Genomic DNA, 24820 nt, shown 5'->3' with positions numbered 1-24820 from the left:
CATGAGGCTCTATGAATATGCACCAGGCTGATGTAAGGGGAAAGGTATTTCAGGGGATCCCTGAAGGTAACAGGGTGCTCCTGGCTGAGTGCCAAGATGCACCCAGTTTACATCTTCCAAGAACTGTTTAGCATGGCTCTGCCCTGGATCTGCCTTTTTAGAGCATGCAGATTCCTTGGCTGTGGTTTTAGTCCATTCTCTTTATCGCCTCCAGGTTTTGGGCCTTGGTGCACTCTGCCTTCAGACAGGGAGTGCTGATAGTTGGCAGATCTGTACAGGTGTCCTCACCCAGTGTGCATTGGATGTTATCCCATCCAAGCAGGCAGTTTAACACAAGCAGCCTTTTCACAACCTTAATTAACAACAGAAATAAAAACTATAGAACAAAGTTACTTTAAAAAACAGTCCCAGCCCATATTTGATCCCAGTCTGTGTGGTCCTGATCCATATGGTCCCAGTCCCTGGGATCCCAGTCCATACAGTCCCAGCTCATATTTGATCCCAGCCCATCTTTGATCCCAGCCCATATTTGATCCCAGTCTGTGGGGTCCTGCACACACTCCCAGGGTCTGGAATTCCAGTTCCCAGCCAGGAAAAAATGTTCCTGCCCTTGAACTTCCTTCCTATCCCCTCAACAAATTGCAATAAAATTATAAACAAAGAAATAATAATTGAAATTAAATAAATTATAATAAAAATAAAATATAAAAATCTCAACTCTTCTTTACGATGATTCAACTCCAACAATGATTCAACTCAAACCAACAATAACTATTACTATAATATTACCAATGCATATAAATAAACAAATTATATATCAAGAAATACCTGTTGAAAATTTTAACTCGATGACTAATGTACTTTCGATTAAAAATAGCTAAAGAAACTACCATGCAATCTAACACATCTTAGCTAAACAATGCATATTACAAATATACTAAACACAAAACCAAACACCACTACAATTTTTCAGACATTTCAACCAAACAATTAAACTTTAATAACATCCTTAAGTACTCTTGAAAAATTAAAATTATTTTCAAAAGATTAATTGTGTGCAGGTGGTTTTATTTTGATATTGGTTTTTGGATTGTTTGGGTTAGATGATTTAAAAAATGGGACTTTTATAGGAATTGAATCAGCTGAGAAGGTGGCACTCTGCAAACAGAAATGACTGAAAATGAACGGGACAGAAATCAGTAACTCTGAAAGTTTTATTTGCTATCAAATACATCCCACACACCCAGCCCCACACAATCCCCATCCCACTGCTCCAAATTGGGATCCCACTTCTCCCAATCTCCTTCCAACTCCATCTCAACTTGACAGCTGTGGAATGGAGTGAGTTTGGCATGGGATTGAGTTTTTTAAGGAAGGAACAAGCAATCTGAGGTGAAATTGAGCCCTTTGGGGTTAAAATTCAGTTATTTTCAGTGGAATTTGAGTGGATTTGAGGTGACTGTTCCATCCCAATGGACTTTTGGAGGACAGAGAGATGGAGAAGAGAAAAAAATTCAGGCCAAACCAAAGGAGAAGCAGCCAGGTGTGTTCCCAACATGGATCACAGGGAATGTGAGTGACCAGGGCTGTGCCCAAAGTGCCTCCTCCAGTGGGGGATGGAGCTGCAGCAGCGCACGAAGCTCTTCCCGCACTCGGGGCACTCGCAGGGCTTCCCTTACCGGTGCCTCCCTTGGTGTCGGGTCAAGTGAGAGCTCCTGGAGAAGCTCTTCCCACACTGGGGACACTCGTAGGGCCTCTCCCCTGTGTGGATGCGCCGGTGCCTGACGAGGTGGGAGTTGTACTTGAATCCCTTCCCGCAGTCGGGGCATTGGAAGGGCCTCTCCTCTGTGTGAATCCAATAGTGCCGGAGGAGCTTGGAGCTGGTCTGAAACCTCTTCCTGCATTTATCACACTCATAGGGCCTCTCCCCTGTGTGGATGCGCCGATGGGTGACGAGGTGGGAGTTACGCTGGAATCCCTTCCCGCAGTCGGGGCATTGGAAGGGCCTCTCCTCTGTGTGAATACGATAGTGCTGGAGGAGACTGGAGCTGGTCTGAAACCTCTTCCCACACTTGGAGCACTCATAGGGCCTCTCCCCAGTGTGGCTCCTCTGGTGGCTGATCAGGCTGGAGCTGCAGCTGAAGCTCTTCCCACACTCCCCACACTCATAGGGCCTCTCCCCAGTGTGGGTCCTCTGGTGGCTGATCAGGTGGGAGCTCTGGCTGAAGCTCTTCCCACACTCCCCACACTCGTAGGGCCGTTCCCCAGTGTGGGTCCTCTGGTGCCTGATCAGCTCGGAGTTCCACCTGAAGCTCTTCCCACACTCCATGCATGTGTGGGGCTTCTCCCCATCATGGAGCTGCTCATGGAGCACGAGCTCTGAGCTCTGGCTCCATCTCCGGCCGCCTTCCCGGCCCAGGCTGGCTCTTTCCCCCTCACATCCCCGCCATCTGCGTTTGCAGCCCCTCCTCGTGTGGCATCTCCGGGCCTTTTCCTCCCCGTTGGCTTCCTGCGCTGTGGAGCCGCTCAAAACGGCCTCTGCCACCAGGTTCTGCCGCAGGCATTTGTCCTCCCTGCTCTCCATGCTCAGCTCCTGCTCTGGGCGAGGAAGGACAAGGACAGCATGGGATTTGCCTCCGTGCCACAGGCAAGGGCAACGAGATCCCCCCAGGGCTGTGCTGCAGCTGGGGGCCCTGCTGGGCTGGGAGATGGAGCAGCACAGAGGGGAAAGGGGCACTGACTTCCTCCTCACCTGCCTCAGTGTCCCAGAGGATCTTCCTCTTCCTCACAGCCTCACAGGGGTTGGCAATGTGAAATCCTGGTTTGGAGAAAACAAGGGATGAGCACCTGGAGTTTGAAGTTCCCCCCACCCAAGTCCATCTCTACAAGTCACCGGCCATCTGGGCTCCAGAAAACCCTCCCAAACACCAAGATTCAGCCATGAAAAAGCCTTCCAGGAGTTCCCCATCCCTGATCCCTCCCCTCTGGTGTTCAGGGGTTACCCCCTGTCCCAGCTGCTGGGGTCAAACTTGGATTGGGGGTCCCCCTTCTCCTGGGTGCCCGCCCTGCCCAGGCTGCTGGCAGTGCCAGCAATGCCAAAAGCTCCCCCCTCTTGGCTCTCCCCATTTCGGGATGCCGGGGCTCTTTGGGCTCCCGGGCTCCCTTCTCCCCTCATTCTCTGCTCTGGGCTGCAGCGGCTCCAAGGAGTCCCCCCTGCCCCTCTCCAGGCTCTTGAGGCTCCCACCAATGGCGGCGCTCCCCCCTCTCTGGCCTCCCCACTTTGGCCTCCTGGGGCACACAGGGCTCTGCTCCTCCAGGCTGCCTCTGCCGGCAGCCGCCACCGCCACCCCCCGATGTCCCCCCGAGGGGCCTTTTCCGCTCAGCCTTGGACTTCTTCATTCTCCAAACATCCCCCCAAAAACCCAACCCAGGGACCCCCCGGGATATCCGGGCCGGGCTCCCCCTCCCCGCTCACCGGAGCCATGGGGGGGGGGGGCGATGATCCCACAGGTGGGGGCTGCGAATTCAGGCAGGGATCGAGACCGCGTGGCTCCCGCAGCTCAGCCTTGATCCGCCTTTGTCCCTCCTCTTCCTCTTCCTCCCATCGTCCTCTTCCATCCCCCCTCCAGCTCCTCTGTTATCCCCACCGGCTTCTCAACTTTCATCCCTGCCCTTCCATCCCTTCTCCTCCTCCCTAACCCCACCTCCTTCTCCTCCTTCCATCGCTGCTCTCTCTCCGCCTTCATCCCTCCCCTTCCATCCCTCCTCCCTTTCCTCCTCCTCTCCCCTTACCCCGCCTCCTCCTCCCCCTCCATCCCTGCCCTTCCCTCCCTCCTCCTCCTCCCCCAGCAGCAGCCACACCCTCGGTGCCCCGTTCCCGCAGCCCTCGCAGCCCGCGGCAGCAGCGGCCATGGAGCCGGGCCAGGTCGGCATGGGCAGCGCGGGGCTCTCGGCTGCTCCCAGCCGCTGCGGGCGGGGGGAACCCGGCCCGGGCCAAAGGAGAGGCAAACTGGGTAAACTGGGGGCAGATCACAAAGCTAAGGATACAGCAGAAAATGGAGCTGAAAGAGTTTCTTTAATATTAACTCCAAACGAGGAAAAACTGCAAATTCCAAAGCTTAGGGAAGCCGAGAAAAAAGAATTAAACAAGATAGGAAATGAACAAGATAAATCAGGGTAATAGAAACTTCTACATGACTTAATAAAATGTGCTTACTAGGAAAAGATTAGAAGACATGCATCAGAAACCCCACTGGCGTACTCAAGCTTTGTGTGATCATTTTTTAAGGAATTCTGGGTGCACTGGGATTTTTGGTGTAGCAAAGCAAGTCACTGAAAGATGCTTAATTTGCCAAAGGATAAAAAAAAAGGTGATGAGAAAAACAACATTAGGAGGTCATGAGTTAGCTTGTTTTTCAAAATATCCAAGCAGAAGAATAATCCAAAATTATTTCAAAATATCCAAGCAGAAGTTTAGATTTGTTAGGTTCTGGATTTATTTGGAAAAAAAAACATTTAATCTAGAAGAAAGAGAATATGCCATATGTTAGACAGGAGATTTTAGGAGAATAAAAATCTTTGGAGTATCAGAAACACCCGAGGAAAAAACCAAGAAAATAAAAAGGGGAAATGAAAGGGAGGGGAACAAGTGGAAAAGTCAGAAAGAGAGTGGGATCCTCTGCAGCTCTTGCCCCCTCCGTTGGCGGCCGAGGCGCCTGTCCCGGGTCCCGGCTCGCTGCCCGCCTCAGCTCCGCCTGCCCCGGTTTCCATCCCAGGTGCGGGCTCACTGCCCAGGGCAGCTCCACCTGCCCCGGCGCTGGCGGTGAATTTGTGTGCCCTGGCCCCACTGCCCGGCCCGCGGCCGCTCTGCCGGCCATGCTGGGCAAGATGGGGTTGCTCTGTCCTGCCGCGTGGGCCGAGGTCACCGCGCCGACCGCACCGAGGGCGGGTCCCAGCCATCCCATCCCCGGCTGCCCTGCCCGTGCCAGCTGCGCTGGGCAGCGCCGCTGCTGCTGCCGGGGTCTCCCACCTGCCTTTTCTCTGCCGGGAGCTGCCGGATCAGCCGCCAGAAGCCACGTGGGGGCTGCCCACGCTCCGGCTCGGCCTCCACGGGAAGATCCCCCTCTGGCGATTCCGGCAGCAGACCCTGCCCACACTCCCACCGAGCCTCGGCGGGATATCCTCCCCTGACCCCTCCTGCTCTGAGTTACGTCCCCTTGGTAACCACAGCTCCGGCTGTTCAGGGAAAATCCCTCTCTCTACAGGAAGCACCTTATCGAAACACTAGGAGCTCAGTTAAAAGGCAGCCCTCTCCAAATTCTTTCTCAAAACACGGGAGAAAGGCTACAGAAGGTAAAAAAGTGAAAGAGTTAGATGAAGGGATTGCTCTATTGCCGTTAAGAGAGGTTCCCATGGCAGGGATGCGCTGCCCCGCCCCGCGGGAGCCACCGGCGCCCCTGCCGGCCGTGCCCGGAACTGCACCCAAGGGGAAAGCGCCGCAGCCGAAAGGCCGGGACCGGCTCCGGGCTCTGTTTGTTGGCACTGCCGGAGCTGTTGATACACACTACTATTATTATATTATACACACTAGTAAAGAACCGTTATTCCTAATCCCATATCTTTGCCTGAGAGCCCCTTGATTTCACTATCCTAAAAATTAAGAGGGAGGGGGTTTGCAATCTCCATTCCAAGAGAGGCTTTTTCTGCCTTCCCAAGCAGACACCTGTCTTGTAAAGCAAGACAAGCACCCACAGGCACTGAGGGGGGCTGCAGGAGGGGCAGAAGAAGGCCCTGCAGCACTTGGGCACAAAGGCCCAGCAGGTGAATGCAAGAAGGGAGCAGCAAAAGGCCAAGCTGAAGGCAAAGGCCAGGGCAGAGCTCCTACAGCCCCTGAGGGATCAGCCCCAGGGCCCAAGGGGGCCCCGGCACCCAGGGCACGGCTCGGCCACAAGCACCCGGCAGAGGCATTGCCCTCCTCGGCAGGGCACAGCCCACCCAAACAGCCCCTGGCAAGGAATCAGGGCTCCAGCTGCAGGGCACAAGGACACTGCAAGCACAGACAGCAGCACCCTCAGGACCAGCAAGTCCAGCCCGTGATGGACATGGATTGGCAGGGCTGTCACAGCTCCCATCACACCAGGGACCCTCCACACTGGAGCCCTTGAGAACATTCAGGTGGGTCTGCATTGAGAGGAGGCATTTCCTGATGGACACAGGGGCCTCTCAATCTGCTCTGAATCTTAGACCTAAAGGGGAAAATAGTAAAGGAATATTTTAATTTTTAAGGGAATGAGTGGGAAAGATGAGCAGGTATGATTTGTTCAACCACTATTAGAAGCTGTGGGGGATAGGTTTGAAATAAATATCTTTTTCTTCCTCCTGTGATTGTAATTAACTAGGAAGGAGTTTGAGAGCTGGATTTTAATACTGTAAAAAGGGATACAGAGGCTAGTTCTGTTGTACCTCTGTGTCAAAAGTCTGACAAGGCCTATGCTGAAGTGAACCCAGAAGTGTGGGCAGCCCCAGGGAAATACAGAAAATTAGATATGGAGCCTCTACAAATTAAAGCAACCAGGACAGGCACTACCCTGTTCCAAGAGAGGGAAGGAAGGGCTCACAGCCTGGTATTGAGTCCCTGTTAAAGGCAGGGCTTTTGGAGCCAAGTGTGTCTCCCTACAACATTCCTATCTTGCCAGTCAACAAACTGGATGGATGGACACAAGGGGGAAACACAGAATCTTCAAGTGTTAAAATTAAGATTAACTGAGGCGAGTGGCCTGGGCCTTCCAGACAGGGAAAAAGAATTTGAATTATAGGTGGACGTTAAACAGGGTCTTGCCAAAGGAATTCTTGTGCTAAAATGTTTAACCCTGTGGCCAGAGAGCAGCAACATTGTCTGCAGAATTGTGCAGCCACAGCTTCCGTGGGAGCAGAGGCCTGAAAACTGATGACAACAGGAGGATCTCCTAGAGTTCAAGTCTGGCATCAAGTTAAAGCTTTGACAACCAAAAGAGCCTCTAAATGGATGAGCAGGGCTCGGTGATTACAGTATGAAACTTGTTCAGTGGCACAGGAGGATTCAGAACTGAGGACAGGGCAAGGGTTTAACCCAGCCTCCTGTTTGAACAGCCTGGAGAGGGGCTGGCAAGGAACCCAGGACTGCACCCAAGGGACAGAGCTCCCGAGCCAGGCTGGGAGAGATTGATGGGACATTCCCTGGCCTGAGGGAGACAATGTGTTTGTGGATGGCTCTGCAAGGGCAGCAGGAGGGAAAAGAGCTACAAGACAGGCTGTTATTAAGGAAGGGGAATCAGACAAAGCGCAGGTCACCGGCCCATGCTCAGCTCAACCCGCGGAGCTGTGGGTGCTTGTAAGAGCCTGGCACTGAAATGCCCTGAGCAGGAAGGCTTCAAAATCTTCTGCTGACACCATGGCACCTAACAGGGGGGCAAAAGCAATTCTGACTGCTTCAGCAAGCACTGGATCACTTATTAACCTATTGCTAAAACAAATAATTCAAAGATAATGGATTGTGGGAGCAATAGATTCAGATGGGGAACTCATTTTACAGGAAAGACCCTTCAGGGGGTTATGGCAGCTTTAGGAATACAATGGGACCTCCATAACCCCTGGCAAGCCCAGAGCTCGGGTTGGGTAGAAAGAATGAATGGGGAAATAAAGAAACACCTTTGGAAGCCGGAGATGGAAACCAAGATGCCATGGGTACAGCTTTTGCCATTGGCCTTGGCAAGAAAAAGAGCCAGACCCAAGGCAGATATTCAATTATCTCCCTTGGAATTCATGTCTGGAATTCCTTACCTGGGCAATTCTCCACCTAGTGCAGGGTGGAAATAAGGGATGTAAATGTAAGGCAGGCTGTAGCCAGGATCCTGTCTCCTGTGGAATCTCTCCCCCAGGAAGCTGGGCTGGCACAGAGCCTGCCCTGGGACTTTGCTGTTGCCAACACCCAGCCAGGCCATCGGCTCCTGCCTAAGGAGTGCAAAGCAGCACCACTGGTGGCCAAGGGGCCCACGCCAAGTGTCCCTGAGGCCAGAAACAGCCGCCAGCACAGCTGAGCACGGGGGGACCCCTCAGCCTGGCCTCAGGGGCTCTGAAGCCCCGGAGATTTGCACTTCCCGCCTGCAGCAGGACCATGGGAGCCGCCCTGAGCCTGCCCTGAAGGCAACGCAGCAGCAGCCAGGGCTCCACAGCGGGCCAAGCCCCTGGGCCTGCCCACAGATCCTCTGCTCAAACCCTCGGGAATCCTGGCCACCCTCCCCTGGCACCTCCAGCCACTGCGGCCAAGCCTCGCTGCCGCTGCTGCAGCTCCAGCGCTGGCTGGGCCTGCACTGCCACAGCTGCTGGGGAGCACCGCGGCACAATTCCACCCTGGGGCTCACTCACACCCACACTCTGGGCTGCCTGCGACTGCACTGCTGCAAAATGTACCCATCCTGGTTCTTTTAAATCTTATTCCTCTGCTCAGAAAGGTTTCTCTACTCAAAGGTTTGCCTTTGGGAAAGAAATTTTAAAGGTTTTATTTAAGGGGTTCCCAGTCTGTTCGGATGTTAAACTCATCTCCACCACTCAATGGAGACGAGTTTAACATCCGAACAGACTGGGAATAGCCCAAAAGACACCCACAGAGATAAGGACCAGCAACAAAACATCAACGCCCCGCAGCAAACAGCAACCAACAGCTACCCCAGACACTGCCCCCGCACAGCTGGAGACACCTGGTCTGGAAAAGGCTGAGAAGGAAATCCAGGAGTGTGGGCGGAATTCACATCAGAGGGGAAGAAATCCGAGTCTAAAAGGAAACCAAACACTAAAAACTTACACAACTTGGAAGCAATGAACATTAAAGCAGTGGATTTAGATTGGTTCAGACTAGGTAAATTTTAGGAAAAATCGGGTAAAACTGACATGTCATGGAATGATTTTTTCTGCACAGCCGGGCTATGTGTGGATGAAATTATTTCTGTTGCCCATCCTGGCCAGAACCAAGCAATGCCTTGACTCTCTCACACTAAAGAGATTCTTGGAGAGTTTTTGTTTTCCCTACAGTTTCAGTGATAAGATTACAACATGAGAAACATTTTTTATAATAATCCTACTTTATATTGTCAGGTAGGTTTGGGACAGAAGGGTGAGAATCAATTTTTGGTCTGGGTTTTTCCATGTTCGCCTTTATGTTGCATTTTGCAAAATTGAAGAACTTTAACCGTGATACTTTTAACTCTTAAATAGTTAATACTTTTTTTAAAAAAGGCAGATTCCGGGGGGCCACATGTGACTCACCAGATGGCAGCCCTGGAAGAGAAGCTTTGGTTGTAGTCAGCCAGGAGAGGAGCTTTAGGAATGCAAATGAACCCTGCTGGGCAAAGCCTGGCCAATGTACCTGGGTCTCTTGCCTGGGGCAGGAATTGGGCTGGTTCCCCCTGCCCCTCACCCCGAGCTCTGCCTGCTTGCACTGATGGAATTTGCACAGCTCAAGGCAGAGCCCGGGGTGAGGATATCTGACCCTGCAACAGAAACGGGTGAAGCTGCACAGGGAAACAGCAAATGGAGAATGTTGGGAAAACTTCACTATAAATAAATGGGGGGGAATCATCCCTCTGCCCACTCCAACGTGTGCTGTCACTGTCTATGTTATATGGGGTGGATTAGAGCACTGAGATGTTCTTGCTACCACAAGTTCCGGGAAATCAGTTGGGAATCCAAGTATTTGATGATTTAATTAGAGAAAAGCAGTCAATTGATGCAGCCCTGGCTGGAGAGAGCGGCCAAAAATGGGGAGAAGATGAACGGCCAGCAGAACAAATCCTACAACACCATGCACCAGCCCCTGGGAACCCAAACCAATTCATATCAGGAGCCACAGAACCCATTTCTCATTTCAATGGCACCATTAGATTACAAGCTGCCCTCGGAATAACCAACCAGACAGCTCCAGCTCCTGACCTTCCTGCTGAGCAATCCACTGAAATGAGGAACACAACATTTCACCATGGGATGGGATCAGATCATCTGTTAGCAGAGAAAAGAGGAGTTTGTGGAAAATCAAATGACTCCAACTGGTCTTGGCAAATAGATGACAAAGCCAAAGTGGTGAAACAGATAACAAAGGAAACAAAAAAGCAGCTCATGTACCAGTCCAAACGTGGAAAGGATGGGAATGGGACATGGTTTTGTGGTTCCCTGGCAGACCATGGGTTAAACGAATGCTGCTTCTGCTCTGATGTGCTACAGCACCTCTCACCTTTTTACCATGCTCCGCACCTTGAGAGTGCAGCTCATTCAGCAGCTGAGCGAGGGGCCAGGGGCTTGTAGATAAGGAAGTAATGGGCGAAACCACCAGCTTCAATAAATGTTATTAATTAACATGGACTGCTGCTCACAGAAAGTCCCGCTAAATTCCTGAACGTCGAGAACAAAAAAGACTTAACAGAGCCGTGAATATCGGCTGTTCTACAAAAGTGGGGGTGCACATTAACGAGGACGTGCAGTTGGCAGATCGGGAGGTCTGAACCTTCCAAGTACCTCAGCCAGTGGGCAAAGGGAGAGGGAGATGAGCCGGGAAAATGGGGATAAAAAGGAGGCTGCGAACTACAACAATGGCAGCGAGCGCACGGCAAATGCCCCACGGCCTCTCCCTCTGCTCAGCAATAAAGTCACTTGTACAGGACTCCTCTGTCTCCTCGGGGCACAGAAACCTCCGGCCACGTGAATTTCCCCGCACAGCCGCGGGCACGGGGCAGCCGCCCCTGTGCCAGCCACAGGAACCGGGCCGAGCCAGCGCTGCTCCGGCAGCGGCTCCTGCCGAGGCAGCGGCCGCAAGGAGACCGCGGGCAGCCGCTCCCGCAGCGCCCTCACGGCAGCGGCACCACGGGCCGGACACGGCACAAGGAACCCGCCTGAGCCCCCTGCCGCCCCCGAGGCCCGCAGCGAGCCCCGAGCCCCCGCACAACCCAGCGCGGCTCCCACCTGCGCTGCGGCCGCCTCCCAGCTCCGCCGCCGCCTCACCGGTGGCTCCCGGTCACTCCCAGTATGGTCCAAATCACTCCCGGTAGGATCCCAGTTGCCCCCGACACGGTCCCAGCGGCTCCCAGTCATGCCCTGTATGGTTCCTTTCACTCTCAGTCCCTCTCAGTAAGAGCCCAGTGTGGCCCCAGGCACTTCCAGGATGAGCCGGGTCACACCTTACCCGATGCCATTTGCCCCCGCTGTGGTCCCAGTTGCTGCCAGTATAAGTCCAGTCACCTCCAGTTTGATCCCAGTTACTCCCAGACACTCCCAGTACTATGCCAGTCACTCCAAGTGTCACCTCATCAGTCCCAGTATGATCCCAGTATGACCCCAGCATGGGGCAGCTGCTCCCAGTATGATCCCAGTTGCTCCCTGCATTATTCCAGTTTCTCTTCTTCACCCCTACTACAGATCTGATCACTCCCAGTATGATTCCAGTCAGTCCCAGGATGATCCAAACCATTCCCAGTCCCTCCCAGTCCAATCTCAATTGTCCCCTGCATGTTCCCAGTAGCCCTCAGTGTGGTCCCAGTATATCCCAGTATGATCTCTGCTGCCTCAGTTCTGCTCCCAGTGGGTTCTTTTCCCAGTCTGTCCCAGTCCATTCCAGTCTGTCCCAGTCTCTCTCCAGCAGCTGCTGCTCACCCCCCCCAACCCCATTCCCGGGCACTGGGACCCCCCCCTGCACCCCCTTATCCTGCCCCAACACCCCCCTGCACCCCCTTTCCCGGGTATCCTCCTCTCCCAGCCCCTGGATCCCCCATTTCCGTGAGCCCAGGGAGCCCCGGGCCCCCATTCCCGGCCAGCCCGGGGCACCTCAGCCCCAGCCTCCCTTTGCTGGGAAACCCGGCCTGGGCACGGGGCTCTGTGGCCGCTCTGGGATTTATGATCCCCCAAAGGAAAGGGAGAGAACAGCAGAGAGAGAGAGCGAGAGAGAGAAGGAGATTGGGAATCAGGGATCGGGTTCCAGCGCCCAGCCCTGCTCCGCCGGGGGTGGGACCCGCACCCGCAGCAAAAATTGGCTCCGCTGCTCCCGCTGCTTGCCCGGCTTTGGGCCGAGCCCAGCGGGGTCCGGGCAGAGTTTGAGCGCAGGGCCGGGAGTTCAGCACAGCCCGGCCCGGGGGTCCCGCAGGGCGCGGCCCTGGAGAGTCCCAGACGGATCGCCGAGGGATCCAGAGGGGTGCCAGGGGGGGATCCAGGTGAATTCCCTGGAATTCGCCCTTTCCCCCTCCCCCCGCGCTCCCTCGGGCACTTTCGCTTTCGCGTCTCTGCAGCCGCGATCGGGGACGGCTGCGATGGCCCCAGCGCTGGGGCTGGGGGTGCTCCGGGGGCTCCTGGGGCTCCTGGGGGACCCGGGGGCCGCGACCAAAGGTGAGTGGGACCCCCCGAAACCGGGACCCCCCTGAACCGCAATTCCCGGGCACCGGGACCCCCTTGATCTTCCATTCCCGGGCAGGGGAACCCTCCTGAACCCCCATTTTGGGTCATGCCACCCCCCCTCACTCCACTTCCCCAGCACCGGGACCCCCCTGTACCCCCTCATCTGGCACCGAGATCCCCTGAACCCCCATTTCTGTTCACCGGGACCCCCCTGAACCGCAATTCCTGGGCACCGGGAACTCCCTAAACCTCCATTCCCGGGTACCGGGACTCCCCTGAACCCCCATTTTCGGTCCTGTGACCCCCTCAGCACCCTTTTTCAGCACCGGGACCCCCCTGAACCCCCATTCCTGAGCACGCGGACCCCCTTGAGCGCCCATTTCTGGGCACAGGGACCCCCCTGTACCCCCTTGCCCAGCATTGGCACCGCCCTGTACCCCCTCATGTGGCCCCAGGACCCCCCTGAATCCCCATTTCTGGTCACCGACGCCCCCGGAACCGCAATTCCCGGCCACCGGGACCCCCTTGAATCCCGAATTCCTGGAAGGAAACTCCCCCCGAACCCGCATTCCCCGGCACGGGAACCCCCTGAACCCCAATTTTTGGGCACTGGGACCCCCCTGCCCCCCCTAATCCGGGCCTAGGATCCCCCCGCACCCCCGTCAGTGCTCTGGGACCCCCTGCACGCCCATTCCCGGCCACCTCGTCCTTCCCAGACCCCAGACCCGCCCTTTTCCTCGGCTTTTGGACCCCCAGATCTCCCAAATTTTGGCGTCCCCCCAGTTCCTCATTGCCGGCGCTTCCTGGAAGGGGTTCCAGGGGATCCCGGAGGGTCCCCTGGGGTTCCAGGGGGTCAAGAGACCCCCCTTGAACGTTCATTTCGGGGCACTGGGACCCCCCCCTGTACCCCCTTCCTCAGCCCCGATAACCCCTGCACCCCCTTATCTGCAGCCTGGAACCCCCTGAGCCCCCATTCCCGGGCAGGGAAACCGCCCTGAACCCCAATTTCTGGGCACTGGGATCCACTACATCCCCTTATCCGGCACCGGGACCCCCTGAACCTCAATTTTCAGGGACCAGGACCCCTTGAACCCCGGAACTCGGGAATGGAACCCCCTGGTACCCCATTCCTGGGCACCGGGACCCCAGTGCATCCCGTTATCTGGCCCTGGGACCCCCTGCACCCCTTTTCCCAGCACCAGATCCCAGCCAGGCCATTATCTGTCACCGGCACCCCTGAACCCCCATTCCTGGGCACCGGGACCCCACTGCATCCCCTTATACAGCACCAGGACCCCCTGAACCCCCATTCCACTGCACCAGGACCCCCGTGCACCCCCATATCTGAGACTGGAACCCTCCCAAACCCTCCGTTCTCAGGCACAGGGACCCCCCCTGCACCCCCTTATCCAGCACGGGGACCCTCCTGCACCCCCTCATGCAGCACCAATGCCCCCCTGCACCCCCTTTCCCGGCCCTCCCCCTCTCAGACACCCCAGCCCCCGCTTTTCCTTGAGCCCAGCACCCCCTGGACCCCCACTCCTGCCTTCCACAGCCCCCACCCACCACCTTCCTCAACACCGGGGGCCGTGCACCCCCTTTCCTGGGCACAGGGACCCCCTGGACACCCCATTGTTATAAAATTGACTCAAAACGAGTAATTTCCAATCAAAGAATTTATTAATTATTGAAGCAGTTATACTACGTAAGCAAAGGCTCAGCGCTGGGCGACAGGGGAGTCTCCGCTCCACTACTGCCGCCCCAACTAGTTTCTGATTCAGTCCTTTTATCCTCTCCATCCTTCAGGAGTCCATGTTATCTCGGAGTTCTCTGCGCCTGCGCTGGTTGTTGCTAGGGGGTCATCCTTCTGTCTCCTGGTGGTCGGTGATAAAGGCTGCGGAGTCTTCCTCAGCCGCGTCTTCTTCACCCTATGTCCTTATTTGGTGACTTCTCTGTGGAAAATTACCAAAATCTTATGATTAACGCAATATGTGCCCTATCAAGCTTAAGCAAGCAAATGTCCTGCCTTGCAAACTGTGCCCTATCAAGCTTAAGCAAGCAAATATCCTGCCTTGCAGACTGTTTATCTGCCCCTGCCCCTTCCCCAGCTTTTCCCTGGTCGTTATCTCTGTGAGTTATCTGCTTGTACCATTTGTCAGCGGGAAAGGTTTCCCTGCTGGGTGTTTATCTGCCCCTGCCCTTTCCCCAGCTTTTCCCTGGTCGTTATTTCTGTGAGTTATCTGTTAGTACCATTTGCTGGGTGGGACTATGTGTGGGCTCCTGCAACCCCTTCCCTGGTATCCTTGTAGCTCATATCTCATGAAGTAGTACAGAAATAGTCAGCAGACAACTCTTGTAACACACTGGTCTCTTTTTCATGACGAACAAAATGTAGTCCCTCATCTCAATTCCCCCCCATTTATTTATAGTAAAGTTTTCCCAACATTCTCCATTTGCTGTTTCCCTTTGCAGCTTCACCCTGCTTTTTTAAAAAAAAGTATTAACTATTTAAGAGTTAAAAGTATCACGGTTAAAGCTCTTCAATTTTGCAAAATGCAACATAAAGGCGAACATGGAAAAACCCTGACCAAAAATTGATTCTCACCCTTCTGTCCCAAACCTACCTGACAATATAAAGTAGGATTATTATAAAAAATGTTTCTCATGTTGTAATCTTATCACTGAAACTGTAGGGAAAACAAAAACTCTCCAAGAATCTCTTTAGTGTGAGAGAGTCAAGGCATTGCTTGGTTCTGGCCAGGATGTGCAACAGAAATACTTTCATCCACACATAGCCCGGCTGTGCAGAAAAAATCATTCCATGACATGTCAGTTTTACTCGATTTTTCCTAAACTTTACGTAGTCTGAACCAATCTAAATCCACTGCTTTAATGTTCATTGCTTCCAAGTCGTGTAAGTTTTTAGTGTTTGGTTTCCTATTAGACTCGGATTTCTTCCCCTCTGCTGTGAATTCCGCCCACACTCCTGGATTTCCTTCTCAGCCTTTTCCAGACCAGGTGTCTCCAGCTGTGCGGGGGCAGTGTCTGGGGTAGCTGTTGGTTGCTGTTTGCTGCGGGGCGTTGATGTTTTGTTGCTGGTCGTTATCTCTGTGGGTGTCTTTTGGGCTATTCCCAGTCTGTTCGGATGTTAAACTCGTCTCCATTGAGTGGTGGAGATGAGTTTAACATCCGAACAGACTGGGAACCCCTTAAATAAAACCTTTAAAATTTCTTTCCCAAAGGCAAACCTTTGAGTAGAGAAACCTTTCTGAGCAGAGAAATAAGATTTAAAAGAAGCAGGATGGGTACATTTTGCAGCAGTGCAGTCGCAGGCAGCCCAGAGTGTGGGTGTGAGTGAGCCCCAGGGTGGAATTGTGCCGCGGTGCTCCCCAGCAGCTGTGGCAGTGCAGGCCCAGCCAGCGCTGGAGCTGCAGCAGCGGCAGCGAGGCTTGGCCGCAGTGGCTGGAGGTGCCAGGGGAGGGTGGCCAGGATTCCCGAGGGTTTGAGCAGAGGATCTGTGGGCAGGCCCAGGGGCTTGGCCCGCTGTGGAGCCCTGGCTGCTGCTGCGTTGCCTTCAGGGCAGGCTCAGGGCGGCTCCCATGGTCCTGCTGCAGGCGGGAAGTGCAAATCTCCGGGGCTTCAGAGCCCCTGAGGCCAGGCTGAGGGGTCCCCCCGTGCTCAGCTGTGCTGGCGGCTGTTTCTGGCCTCAGGGACACTTGGCGTGGGCCCCTTGGCCACCAGTGGTGCTGCTTTGCACTCCTTAGGCAGGAGCCGATGGCCTGGCTGGGTGTTGGCAACAGCAAAGTCCCAGGGCAGGCTCTGTGCCAGCCCAGCTTCCTGGGGGAGAGATTCCACAGGAGACAGGATCCTGGCTACAGCCTGCCTTACATTTACATCCCTTATTTCCACCCTGCACTAGGTGGAGAATTGCCCAGGTAAGGAATTCCAGACATGAATTCCAAGGGAGATAATTGAATATCTGCCTTGGGTCTGGCTCTTTTTCTTGCCAAGGCCAATGGCAAAAGCTGTACCCATGGCATCTTGGTTTCCATCTCCGGCTTCCAAAGGTGTTTCTTTATTTCCCCATTCATTCTTTCTACCCAACCCGAGCTCTGGGCTTGCCAGGGGTTATGGAGGTCCCATTGTATTCCTAAAGCTGCCATAACCCCCTGAAGGGTCTTTCCTGTAAAATGAGTTCCCCATCTGAATCTATTGCTTCCACAATCCATTATCTTTGAATTATTTCTTTTAGCAATAGGTTAATAAGTGATCCAGTGCTTGCTGAAGCAGTCAGAATTGCTTTTGCCCCCCTGTTAGGTGCCATGGTGTCAGCAGAAGATTTTGAAGCCTTCCTGCTCAGGGCATTTCAGTGCCAGGCTCTTACAAGCACCCACAGCTCCGCGGGTTGAGCTGAGCATGGGCCGGTGACCTGCGCTTTGTCTGATTCCCCTTCCTTAATAACAGCCTGTCTTGTAGCTCTTTTCCCTCCTGCTGCCCTTGCAGAGCCATCCACAAACACATTGTCTCCCTCAGGCCAGGGAATGTCCCATCAATCTCTCCCAGCCTGGCTCGGGAGCTCTGTCCCTTGAGTGCAGTCCTGGGTTCCTTGCCAGCCCCTCTCCAGGCTGTTCAAACAGGAGGCTGGGTTAAACCCTTGCCCTGTCCTCAGTTCTGAATCCTCCTGTGCCACTGAACAAGTTTCATACTGTAATCACCGAGCCCTGCTCATCCATTTAGAGGCTCTTTTGGTTGTCAAAGCTTTAACTTGATGCCAGACTTGAACTCTAGGAGATCCTCCTGTTGTCATCAGTTTTCGGCCTCTGCTCCCACGGAAGCTGTGGCTGCACAATTCTGCAGACAATGAGGCTGCTCTCTGGCCACTGGGTTAAACATTTTAGCACAAGAATTCCTTTGGCAAGACCCTGTTTAACGTCCACCCATAATTCAAATTCTTTTTCCCTGTCTGGAAGGCCCAGGCCACTCGCCTCAGTTAATCTTAATTTTAACACTTGAAAATTCTGTGTTTCCCCCTTGTGTCCATCCATCCAGTTGGTTGACTGGCAAGATAGGAGTGTTGTAGGGAGACATCCTTGGCTCCAAAAGCCCTGCCTTTAACAGGGACTCAATACCAGGCTGTGAGCCCTTCCTTCCCTCTCTTGGAACAGGGTAGTGCTTGTCCTGGTTGCTTTAATTTGTAGAGGCTCCATATCTAATTTTCTGTATTTCCCTGGGGCTGCCCACACTTCTGGGTTCACTTCAGCATAGGCCTTGTCAGACTTTTGACACAGAGGTACAACAGAACTAGCCTCTGTATCCCTTTTTACAGTATTAAAATCCAGCTCTCAAATTCCTTCCTAGTTAATTACAATCACAGGAGGAAGAAAAAGAAATTCATTTATTTCAAACCTATCCCCCACAGCTTCTAATAGTGGTTGAACAAATCATACCTGCTCATCTTTCCCACTCATTCCCTTAAAAATTAAAATATTCCTTTACTATTTTCCCCTTTAGGTCTAAGATTCAGAGCAGATTGAGAGGCCCCTGTGTCCATCAGAAAATGCCTCCTCTCAATGCAGACCCACCTGAATGTTCTCAAGGGCTCCAGTGTGGAGGGTCCCTGGTGTGATGGGAGCTGTGACAGCCCTGCCAATCCATGTCCATCACGGGCTGGACTTGCTGGTCCTGAGGGTGCTGCTGTCTCTGCTTGCAGTGTCCTTGTGCCCTGCAGCCGGAGCCCTGATTCCTTGCCAGGGGCTGTTTGGGTGGGCTGTGCCCTGCCGAGGAGGGCAATGCCTCTGCCGGGTGCTTGTGGCCGAGCCGTGCCCTGGGTGCTGGGGCCCCCTTGGGCCCTGGGGCTGATCCCTCAGGGGCTGTAGGAGCTCTGCCCTGGCCTTTGCCTTCAGCTTGGCCTTTTGCTGCTCCCTTCTTGCACTCACCTGCTGGGCCTTTGTGCCCAAGTGCTGCAGGGCCTTCTTCTGCCCCTCCTGCAGCCCCCCTCAGTGCCTGTGGGTGCTTGTCTTGCTTTACAAGACAGGTGTCTGCTTGGGAAGGCAGAAAAAGCCTCTCTTGGAATGGAGAATGCAAACCCCCTCCCTCTTAATTTTTAGAAGAGTGAAATCAAGGGGCTCTCAGGCAAAGATATGGGATTAGGAATAACGGTTCTTTCCTAGTGTGTATAATATAATAATAGTAGTGTGTATCAACAGCTCCGGCAGTGACAACAAACAGAGCCCGGAGCCGGTCCCGGCCTTTCGGCCGCCGCGCTTTCCCCTTGGGTGCAGTTCCGGGCACGGCCGGCAGGGGCGCCGGTGGCTCCCGCGGGGCGGGGCAGCGCATCCCTGCCATGGGAACCTCTCTTAACGGCAATAGAGCAATCCCTTCATCTAACTCTTTCACTTTTTTACCTTCTGTAGCCTTTCTCCCGTGTTTTGAGAAAGAATTTGGAGAGGGCTGCCTTTTAAATGAGCTCCTCGTGTTTCGATAAGGTGCTTCCTGTAGAGAGAGGGCGTTTCCCTGAACAGCCGGAGCTGTGGTTACCAAGGGGACGTAACTCAGAGCAGGAGGGGTCAGGGGAGGATATCCCGCCGAGGCTCGGTCGGAGTGTGGGCAGGGTGTGCTGCCGGAATGGCCAGAGGGGGATCTTCCCGTGGAGGCCGAGCCGGAGCGTGGGCAGCCCCCACATGGCTTCTGGCGGCTGATCCGGCAGCTCCCGGCAGAGAAAAGGCAGGTGGGAGACCCCGGCAGCAGCAGCGGCGCTGCCCAGCGCAGCTGGCACGGGCAGGGCAGCCGGGGATGGGATGGCTGGGACCCGCCCTCGGTGCGGTCGGCGCGGTGACCTCGGCCCACGCGGCAGGACAGAGCAACCCCATCTTGCCCAGCATGGCCGGCAGAGTGGCCGCGGGCCGGGCAGTGGGGCCAGGGCACACAAATTCACCGCCAGCGCCGGGGCAGGTGGAGCTGCCCTGGGCAGTGAGCCCGCACCTGGGATGGAAACCGGGGCAGGCGGAGCTGAGGCGGGCAGCGAGCCGGGACCCGGGACAGGCGCCTCGGCCGCCAACGGAGGGGGCAAGAGCTGCAGAGGATCCCACTCTCTTTCTGACTTTTCCTCTTGTTCCCCTCCCTTTCATTTCCCCTTTTTATTTTCTTGTTTTTTTCCTCGGGTGTTTCTGATACTTCAAAGATTTTTATTCTCCTAAAATCTCCTGTCTAACATATGGCATATTCTCTTTCTTCTAGATTAAATGGGTTTTTTTCCAAATAAATCCAGAACCTAACAAATCTAAACTTCTGCTTGGATATTTTGAAGTGGTCGACGAGCTAACTCATGACCTCCTAATGTTGTTTTTCTCATCACCTTTTTATTTATCCTTTGGCAAATTAAGCATCTTTCAGTGACTTGCTTTGCTACACCAAAAATCCCAGTGCACCCAAAATTCCTTAAAAAATGATCACACAAAACTTGAGTACGCCAGTGGGGTTTCTGATGCACGTCTTCTAATATTTTCCTAGCAAGCACATTTTATTAAGTCATGTAGAAGTTTCTATTACCCTGATTTATCTTGTTCATTTCCTATCTTGTTTAATTCTTTTTTCTCGGCTTCCCTAAACTTTGGAATTTCCAGTTTTTCCTCGTTTGGAGTTAATATTAAACTAACTCTTTCAGCTCCATTTTCTGCTGCATCCTTAGCTTTGTGATCTGCCCCCAGTTTACCCAGTTTGCCTCTCCTTTGGCCCGGGCCGGGTTCCCCCCGCCCGCAGCGGCTGGGAGCAGCCGAGAGCCCCGCGCTGCCCATGCCGACCTGGCCCGGCTCCATGGCCGCTGCTGCCGCGGGCTGCGAGGGCTGCGGGAACGGGCACCGAGGGTGTGGCTGCTGCTGGGGGAGGAGGAGGAGGGAGGGAAGGGCAGGGATGGAGAGGGAGGAGGAGGCGGGGTAAGGGGGGAGGAGGGGGAGAAGGAATGGAAGGGGCGGGATGGAAAAGGAGATGGGGGTGGGGATAAGACAGGGGAGGAGGAGGAGGGGGGGATAGAAGAGGAGGAGCGGGAGGAGAAAGAGCAGGGAAGGAGGCGGGGTTAGGGGGGAGGAGGAGAGGGAGGTGGAGATAGGACAGAGGAGGAGCGGGAGGAAGAGGAAGAGGAGGGACCAGGGCGGATCAAGGCTGAGCTGCGGGAGCCACGCGGTCTCGAGCCCTGCCTGAATTCGCAGCCCCCACCTGTGGGATCATCGCCCCCCCCATGGCTCCGGTGAGTGTGGAGGGGGAGCCCGGCCCGGGTATCCCGGGGGGTCCCTGGGTTGGGTTTTTGGGGGGATGTTTGGAGAATGAAGAAGTGCAAGGCTGAGCGGAAAAGGCCCCTCGGGGGGACATCGGGGGGTGGCGGTGGCGGCTGCCGGCAGAGGCAGCCTGGAGGAGCAGAGCCCTGTGTGCCCCAGGAGGCCAAAGTGGGGAGGCCAGAGAGGGGGGAGCGCCGCCATTGGCGGGAGCCTCAAGAGCCTGGAGAGGGGCAGGGGGGACTCCTTGGAGCCGCTGCAGCCCAGAGCAGAGAATGAGGGGAGAAGGGAGCCCAGGAGCCCAAACAGCCCCGGCATCCCGAAATGGGGAGAGCCAAGAGGGGGCAGTGCGTCCCCAGAGACGGCCTGGGGGGATCTGGTTGCCCTTGCCTGTGGCACGGAGGCAAATCCCATGCTGTCCTTGTCCTTCCTCACTCAGAGCAGGAGCTGAGCATGGAGAGCAGGGAGGACAAATGCCCGCGGCAGAACCTGGTGGCAGAGGCCGTTTTGAGCGGCTCCACGGCGCAGGAAGCCAACGGGGAGGAAAAGGCCCGGAGATGCCGCACGAGGAGGGGCTGCAAACGCAGATGGCGGGGATGTGAGGGGGAAAGAGGCAGCCTGGGCCGGGAAGGCGGCCGGAGATGGAGCCAGAGCTCGGAGCTGGTGCTCCATGAGCAGCTCCATGATGGGGAGAAGCCCCACACGTGCGTGGAGTGTGGGAAGAGCTTCAGGTGGAACTCCGAGCTGATCGTGCACCAGAGGATCCACACTGGGGAACGGCCCTACGAGTGTGGGGAGTGTGGGAAGAGTTTCAGCCAGAGCTCCCACCTGATCAGCCACCAGAGGACCCACACTGGGGAGAGGCCCTACGAGTGTGGGGAGTGTGGGAAGAGCTTCAGCCAGAGCTCCAGCCTGATCAGGCACCAGAGCACCCACACTGGGGAGAGGCCCTATGAGTGCTCCAAGTGTGGGAAGAGGTTTCAGACCAGGTCCCATCTTCTCCTGCACTATCAGAGTCACACAGAGGAGAGGCCCTTCCAATGCCCCGACTGTGGGAAGGGATTCAAGCACAACTGCAACCTCGTCAGGCACCGGCGCATCCACACTGGGGAGAGGCCCTACGAGTGTGATAAATGCAGGAAGAGGTTTCAGACCAGCTCCAGTCTCCTCATGCACTATCGGATTCACACAGAGGAGAGGCCCTTCCGCTGTCATGACTGCGGGAAGGGATTCAAGCTCAACTCCCACCTCGTCACCCACCGGCGCATCCACACCGGGGAGAGGCCCTACGAGTGTCCCCAGTGTGGGAAGAGCTTCTCCAGCAGCTCTAACTTGACCCGACACCAACGGAGGCACCGGTAAGGGAAGCCCTGCGAGTGCCCCGAGTGCGGGAAGAGCTTCGTGCGCTGCTGCAGCTCCATCCCCCACTGGAGGAGGCACTTTGGGCACAGCCCTGGTCACTCACATTCCCTGTGATCCATGTTGGGAACACACCTGGCTGCTTCTCTTTTGGTTTGGCCTGAATTTTTTTCTCTTCTCCATCTCTCTGTCCTCCAAAAGTCCATTGGGATGGAACAGTCACCTCAAAACCACTCAAATTCCATTGAAAATAACTGAATGTTAACCCAAAAAGGCTCAATCCTACCTTAAATTCCTTGTTCCCTCCTCAAAAAAATTCAATCCCATGCCAAACTCAATCCATTCCACAGCCACCAGGGTGAGATGGGGTTGGAAGGAGATTGGGAGAAGTGGGATCCCAATTTGGAGCAATGGGATTGGGATTGTGTGGGGCTGGGTGTGTGGGTTGTATTTGATAGCAAATTAAACTTTCAGAGTTACTGATTTCTGTCCCATTTATTTTCAGTCAATTCTGTTTGCAGAGTGCCACCTTCTCAGCTGATTCAATTCCTATAAAAGTCCCATTTTTTAAATCATCTAACCCAAACAATCCAAAAACCAATATCAAAATAAAACCACCTGCACACAATTAATCTTTTGAAAATAATTTTAATTTTTCAAGAGTACTTAAGGATGTTATTAAAGTTTAATTGTTTGGTTGAAATGTCTGAGAAATTATAGTGGTGTTTGGTTTTGTGTTTAGTATATTTGTAATATGAATTGTTTAACTAAGAGGTGTTAGATTGCTTGTTAGTTTCTTTAGATATTTTTATCTAAAGTACATTGGTCATCGAGTTAAAATTTTCAAAAGGGATTTCTTGATATATAATTTGTTTATTTATATGCATTGGTAATATTATAGTAATACTTATTTTTGGTTTGAGTTAAATCATAGTTGGAGTATTGTAAAGAAGAGTTGAGATTTTTTAATTATAATTTATTTAATTTCAATTATTATTTCTTTGTTTATAATTTTATTGCAATTTGTTGAGGGGATAGGAAGGAAGTTCAAGGGCAGGAACATTTTTTCCTGGCTGGGAACTGGAATTCCAGACCCTGGGAGTGTGTGCAGGACCCCACAGACTGGGATCAAATATGGGCTGGGATCAAATACGGACTGGGATCAAATACGGACTGGGATCACGTGGATGGGGATCCTGTGAATCAGAACCCTCCAGACCAGGATAGCCTGGAGTGGGATCAAATATGGACTGGGACTGTATGGACTGGGATCCCAGGGACTGGGACCATATGGATCAGGACCACACAGACTGGGATCAAATATGGGCTGGGACTGTTTTTTAAAGTAAATTATATATATATATATATATTTTTAATATATATATATTTTATATATATATATATTTAAATATATATGTAAATTATATATATATTTTGTTATGTAGTTTTTATTTCTGTTGTTAATTAAGCTCAGTGAAATAGCTGCTTGTGTTAAATTGCCTGCTTGGATGGGATAACATCCAGTGCACACAGGATGAGGACACCTGTACAGATCTGCCAACTATCAGCACTCCCTGTCTGAAGGCAGAGTGCACCAAGGCCCAAAAACTGGAGGTGATAAAGAGAATGGACTAAAGCCACAGCCAAGGAGTCTGCATGCTCTAAAAAGGCAGATCCAAGGAAGAGCCATGCTAAATAGTTCTTGGAAGATGTAAACTAGTTTGGGGGAAAGTTTGCTGTGCATGAGGCTCTATGAATATGCACCAGGCTGATGTAAGGGGAAAGGTATTTCAGGGGATCCCCGAAGGTAACAGGGTGCTCCTGGCTGAGTGCCAAGATGCACCCGGCCGTAATAACCTTTGCTCCATGGTCCTGCTCTCCCATTAAACTTTTATTAATGTCCTTTATTAACCTGTTTACATTTTCACAGGAGAGTGAACGTGTTTTTCACAGGCAGCTTCACAGAAACTGGAACACGTGGGGGTTCCCAGGAGGGGGCACCGCTGATCCAGGGCATGGAGGCGCTGCCTGCAATCGTCCATAACCGCCCATAAGGAGCCTCCAGGGCTTTACCCTCCATGAGCTGCAGCAGACGTGTCGGGAAAGGTGACAAGAGCCCGTGGAATGGTCCTTGTTGCAGGCAGATTGGCCACTTGCAGCTCTTCAAAACTCCCTCCCGTGAAAAATTAAAGAACTTCAAACATTCAAAAGTGTGAAAAATGCGTTCACTCTCCTGTGAAAATCTAAAAAGTTTAATAAAGGACAATGGGAGGCCAGGACCATGGAGCAAAGGTTATTACGGCCGGGTGCATCTTGGCACTCAGCCAGGAGCACCCTGTTACCTTCAGGGATCCCCTGAAATACCTTTCCCCTTACATCAGCCTGGTGCATATTCATAGAGCCTCATGCACAGCAACTGGGAAGGGTTTAACACTTTACTGGGTATATTAGCGTTCAGAAACACATAATCACCAGAATGATTCTATGCAGGTGCTTTTATTGAAGAGCTCTGGGTGTCAGGGGTACCAACCCAAATCTGACTCTGACATGGGTTCGGGATGAACATGTTTTTATATTCTATCGTTATATAACTTTCATGTTAATGACTGAACTTCAATTGTTCTATTGTATACATAGATTTCAGCCAAGCATGGGCTCCTCGTGGCCCCCCTCAAACTTCTAACATAGTTCCTCATGATTCTTCTTATGATTAAACAATAATTATATTTAATTACTAAACAATCATCACATCTAACAATTATATCATTTATCATGTTCTGCTTACG

The 24820-nt window shown here is 53.4% G+C and overlaps 2 protein-coding genes and 1 long non-coding RNA gene across 3 annotated transcripts in view; 1 reads left to right on the top strand and 2 right to left on the bottom strand.

Annotated features, from left to right (window-relative positions):
- LOC143696053 (uncharacterized) overlaps positions 1-24820 on the bottom strand; it is a 1205294-nt gene that overhangs the window by 120388 nt on the left and 1060086 nt on the right. Inside the window, 1 exon segment of the mRNA XM_077191259.1 lies at positions 1893-2406. Coding sequence (XP_077047374.1) covers positions 1893-2406 — 514 coding nt within the window.
- Positions 1-24820, top strand: part of LOC143696057 (uncharacterized) — a 244020-nt gene that overhangs the window by 44621 nt on the left and 174579 nt on the right. Inside the window, exon 2 of the mRNA XM_077191263.1 lies at positions 21401-21664. Coding sequence (XP_077047378.1) covers positions 21401-21664 — 264 coding nt within the window. The remainder of the gene's footprint in view (positions 1-21400; positions 21665-24820) is intronic.
- LOC143696080 (uncharacterized) lies at positions 14070-14841 on the bottom strand. The gene is made up of 2 exons (XR_013185507.1): positions 14659-14841; positions 14070-14360 (listed from the first exon to the last, which is right to left on the bottom strand). It is a non-coding gene; the product is annotated as an uncharacterized LOC143696080 (long non-coding RNA).

Source organism: Agelaius phoeniceus, chromosome 28 (assembly GCF_051311805.1).
Source record: "Agelaius phoeniceus isolate bAgePho1 chromosome 28, bAgePho1.hap1, whole genome shotgun sequence".
Taxonomy (NCBI): domain Eukaryota; kingdom Metazoa; phylum Chordata; class Aves; order Passeriformes; family Icteridae; genus Agelaius; species Agelaius phoeniceus.
The sequence above is the reverse complement of the archived record's forward strand: the minus strand, read 5'-3'. Positions and strand labels throughout refer to the sequence as shown.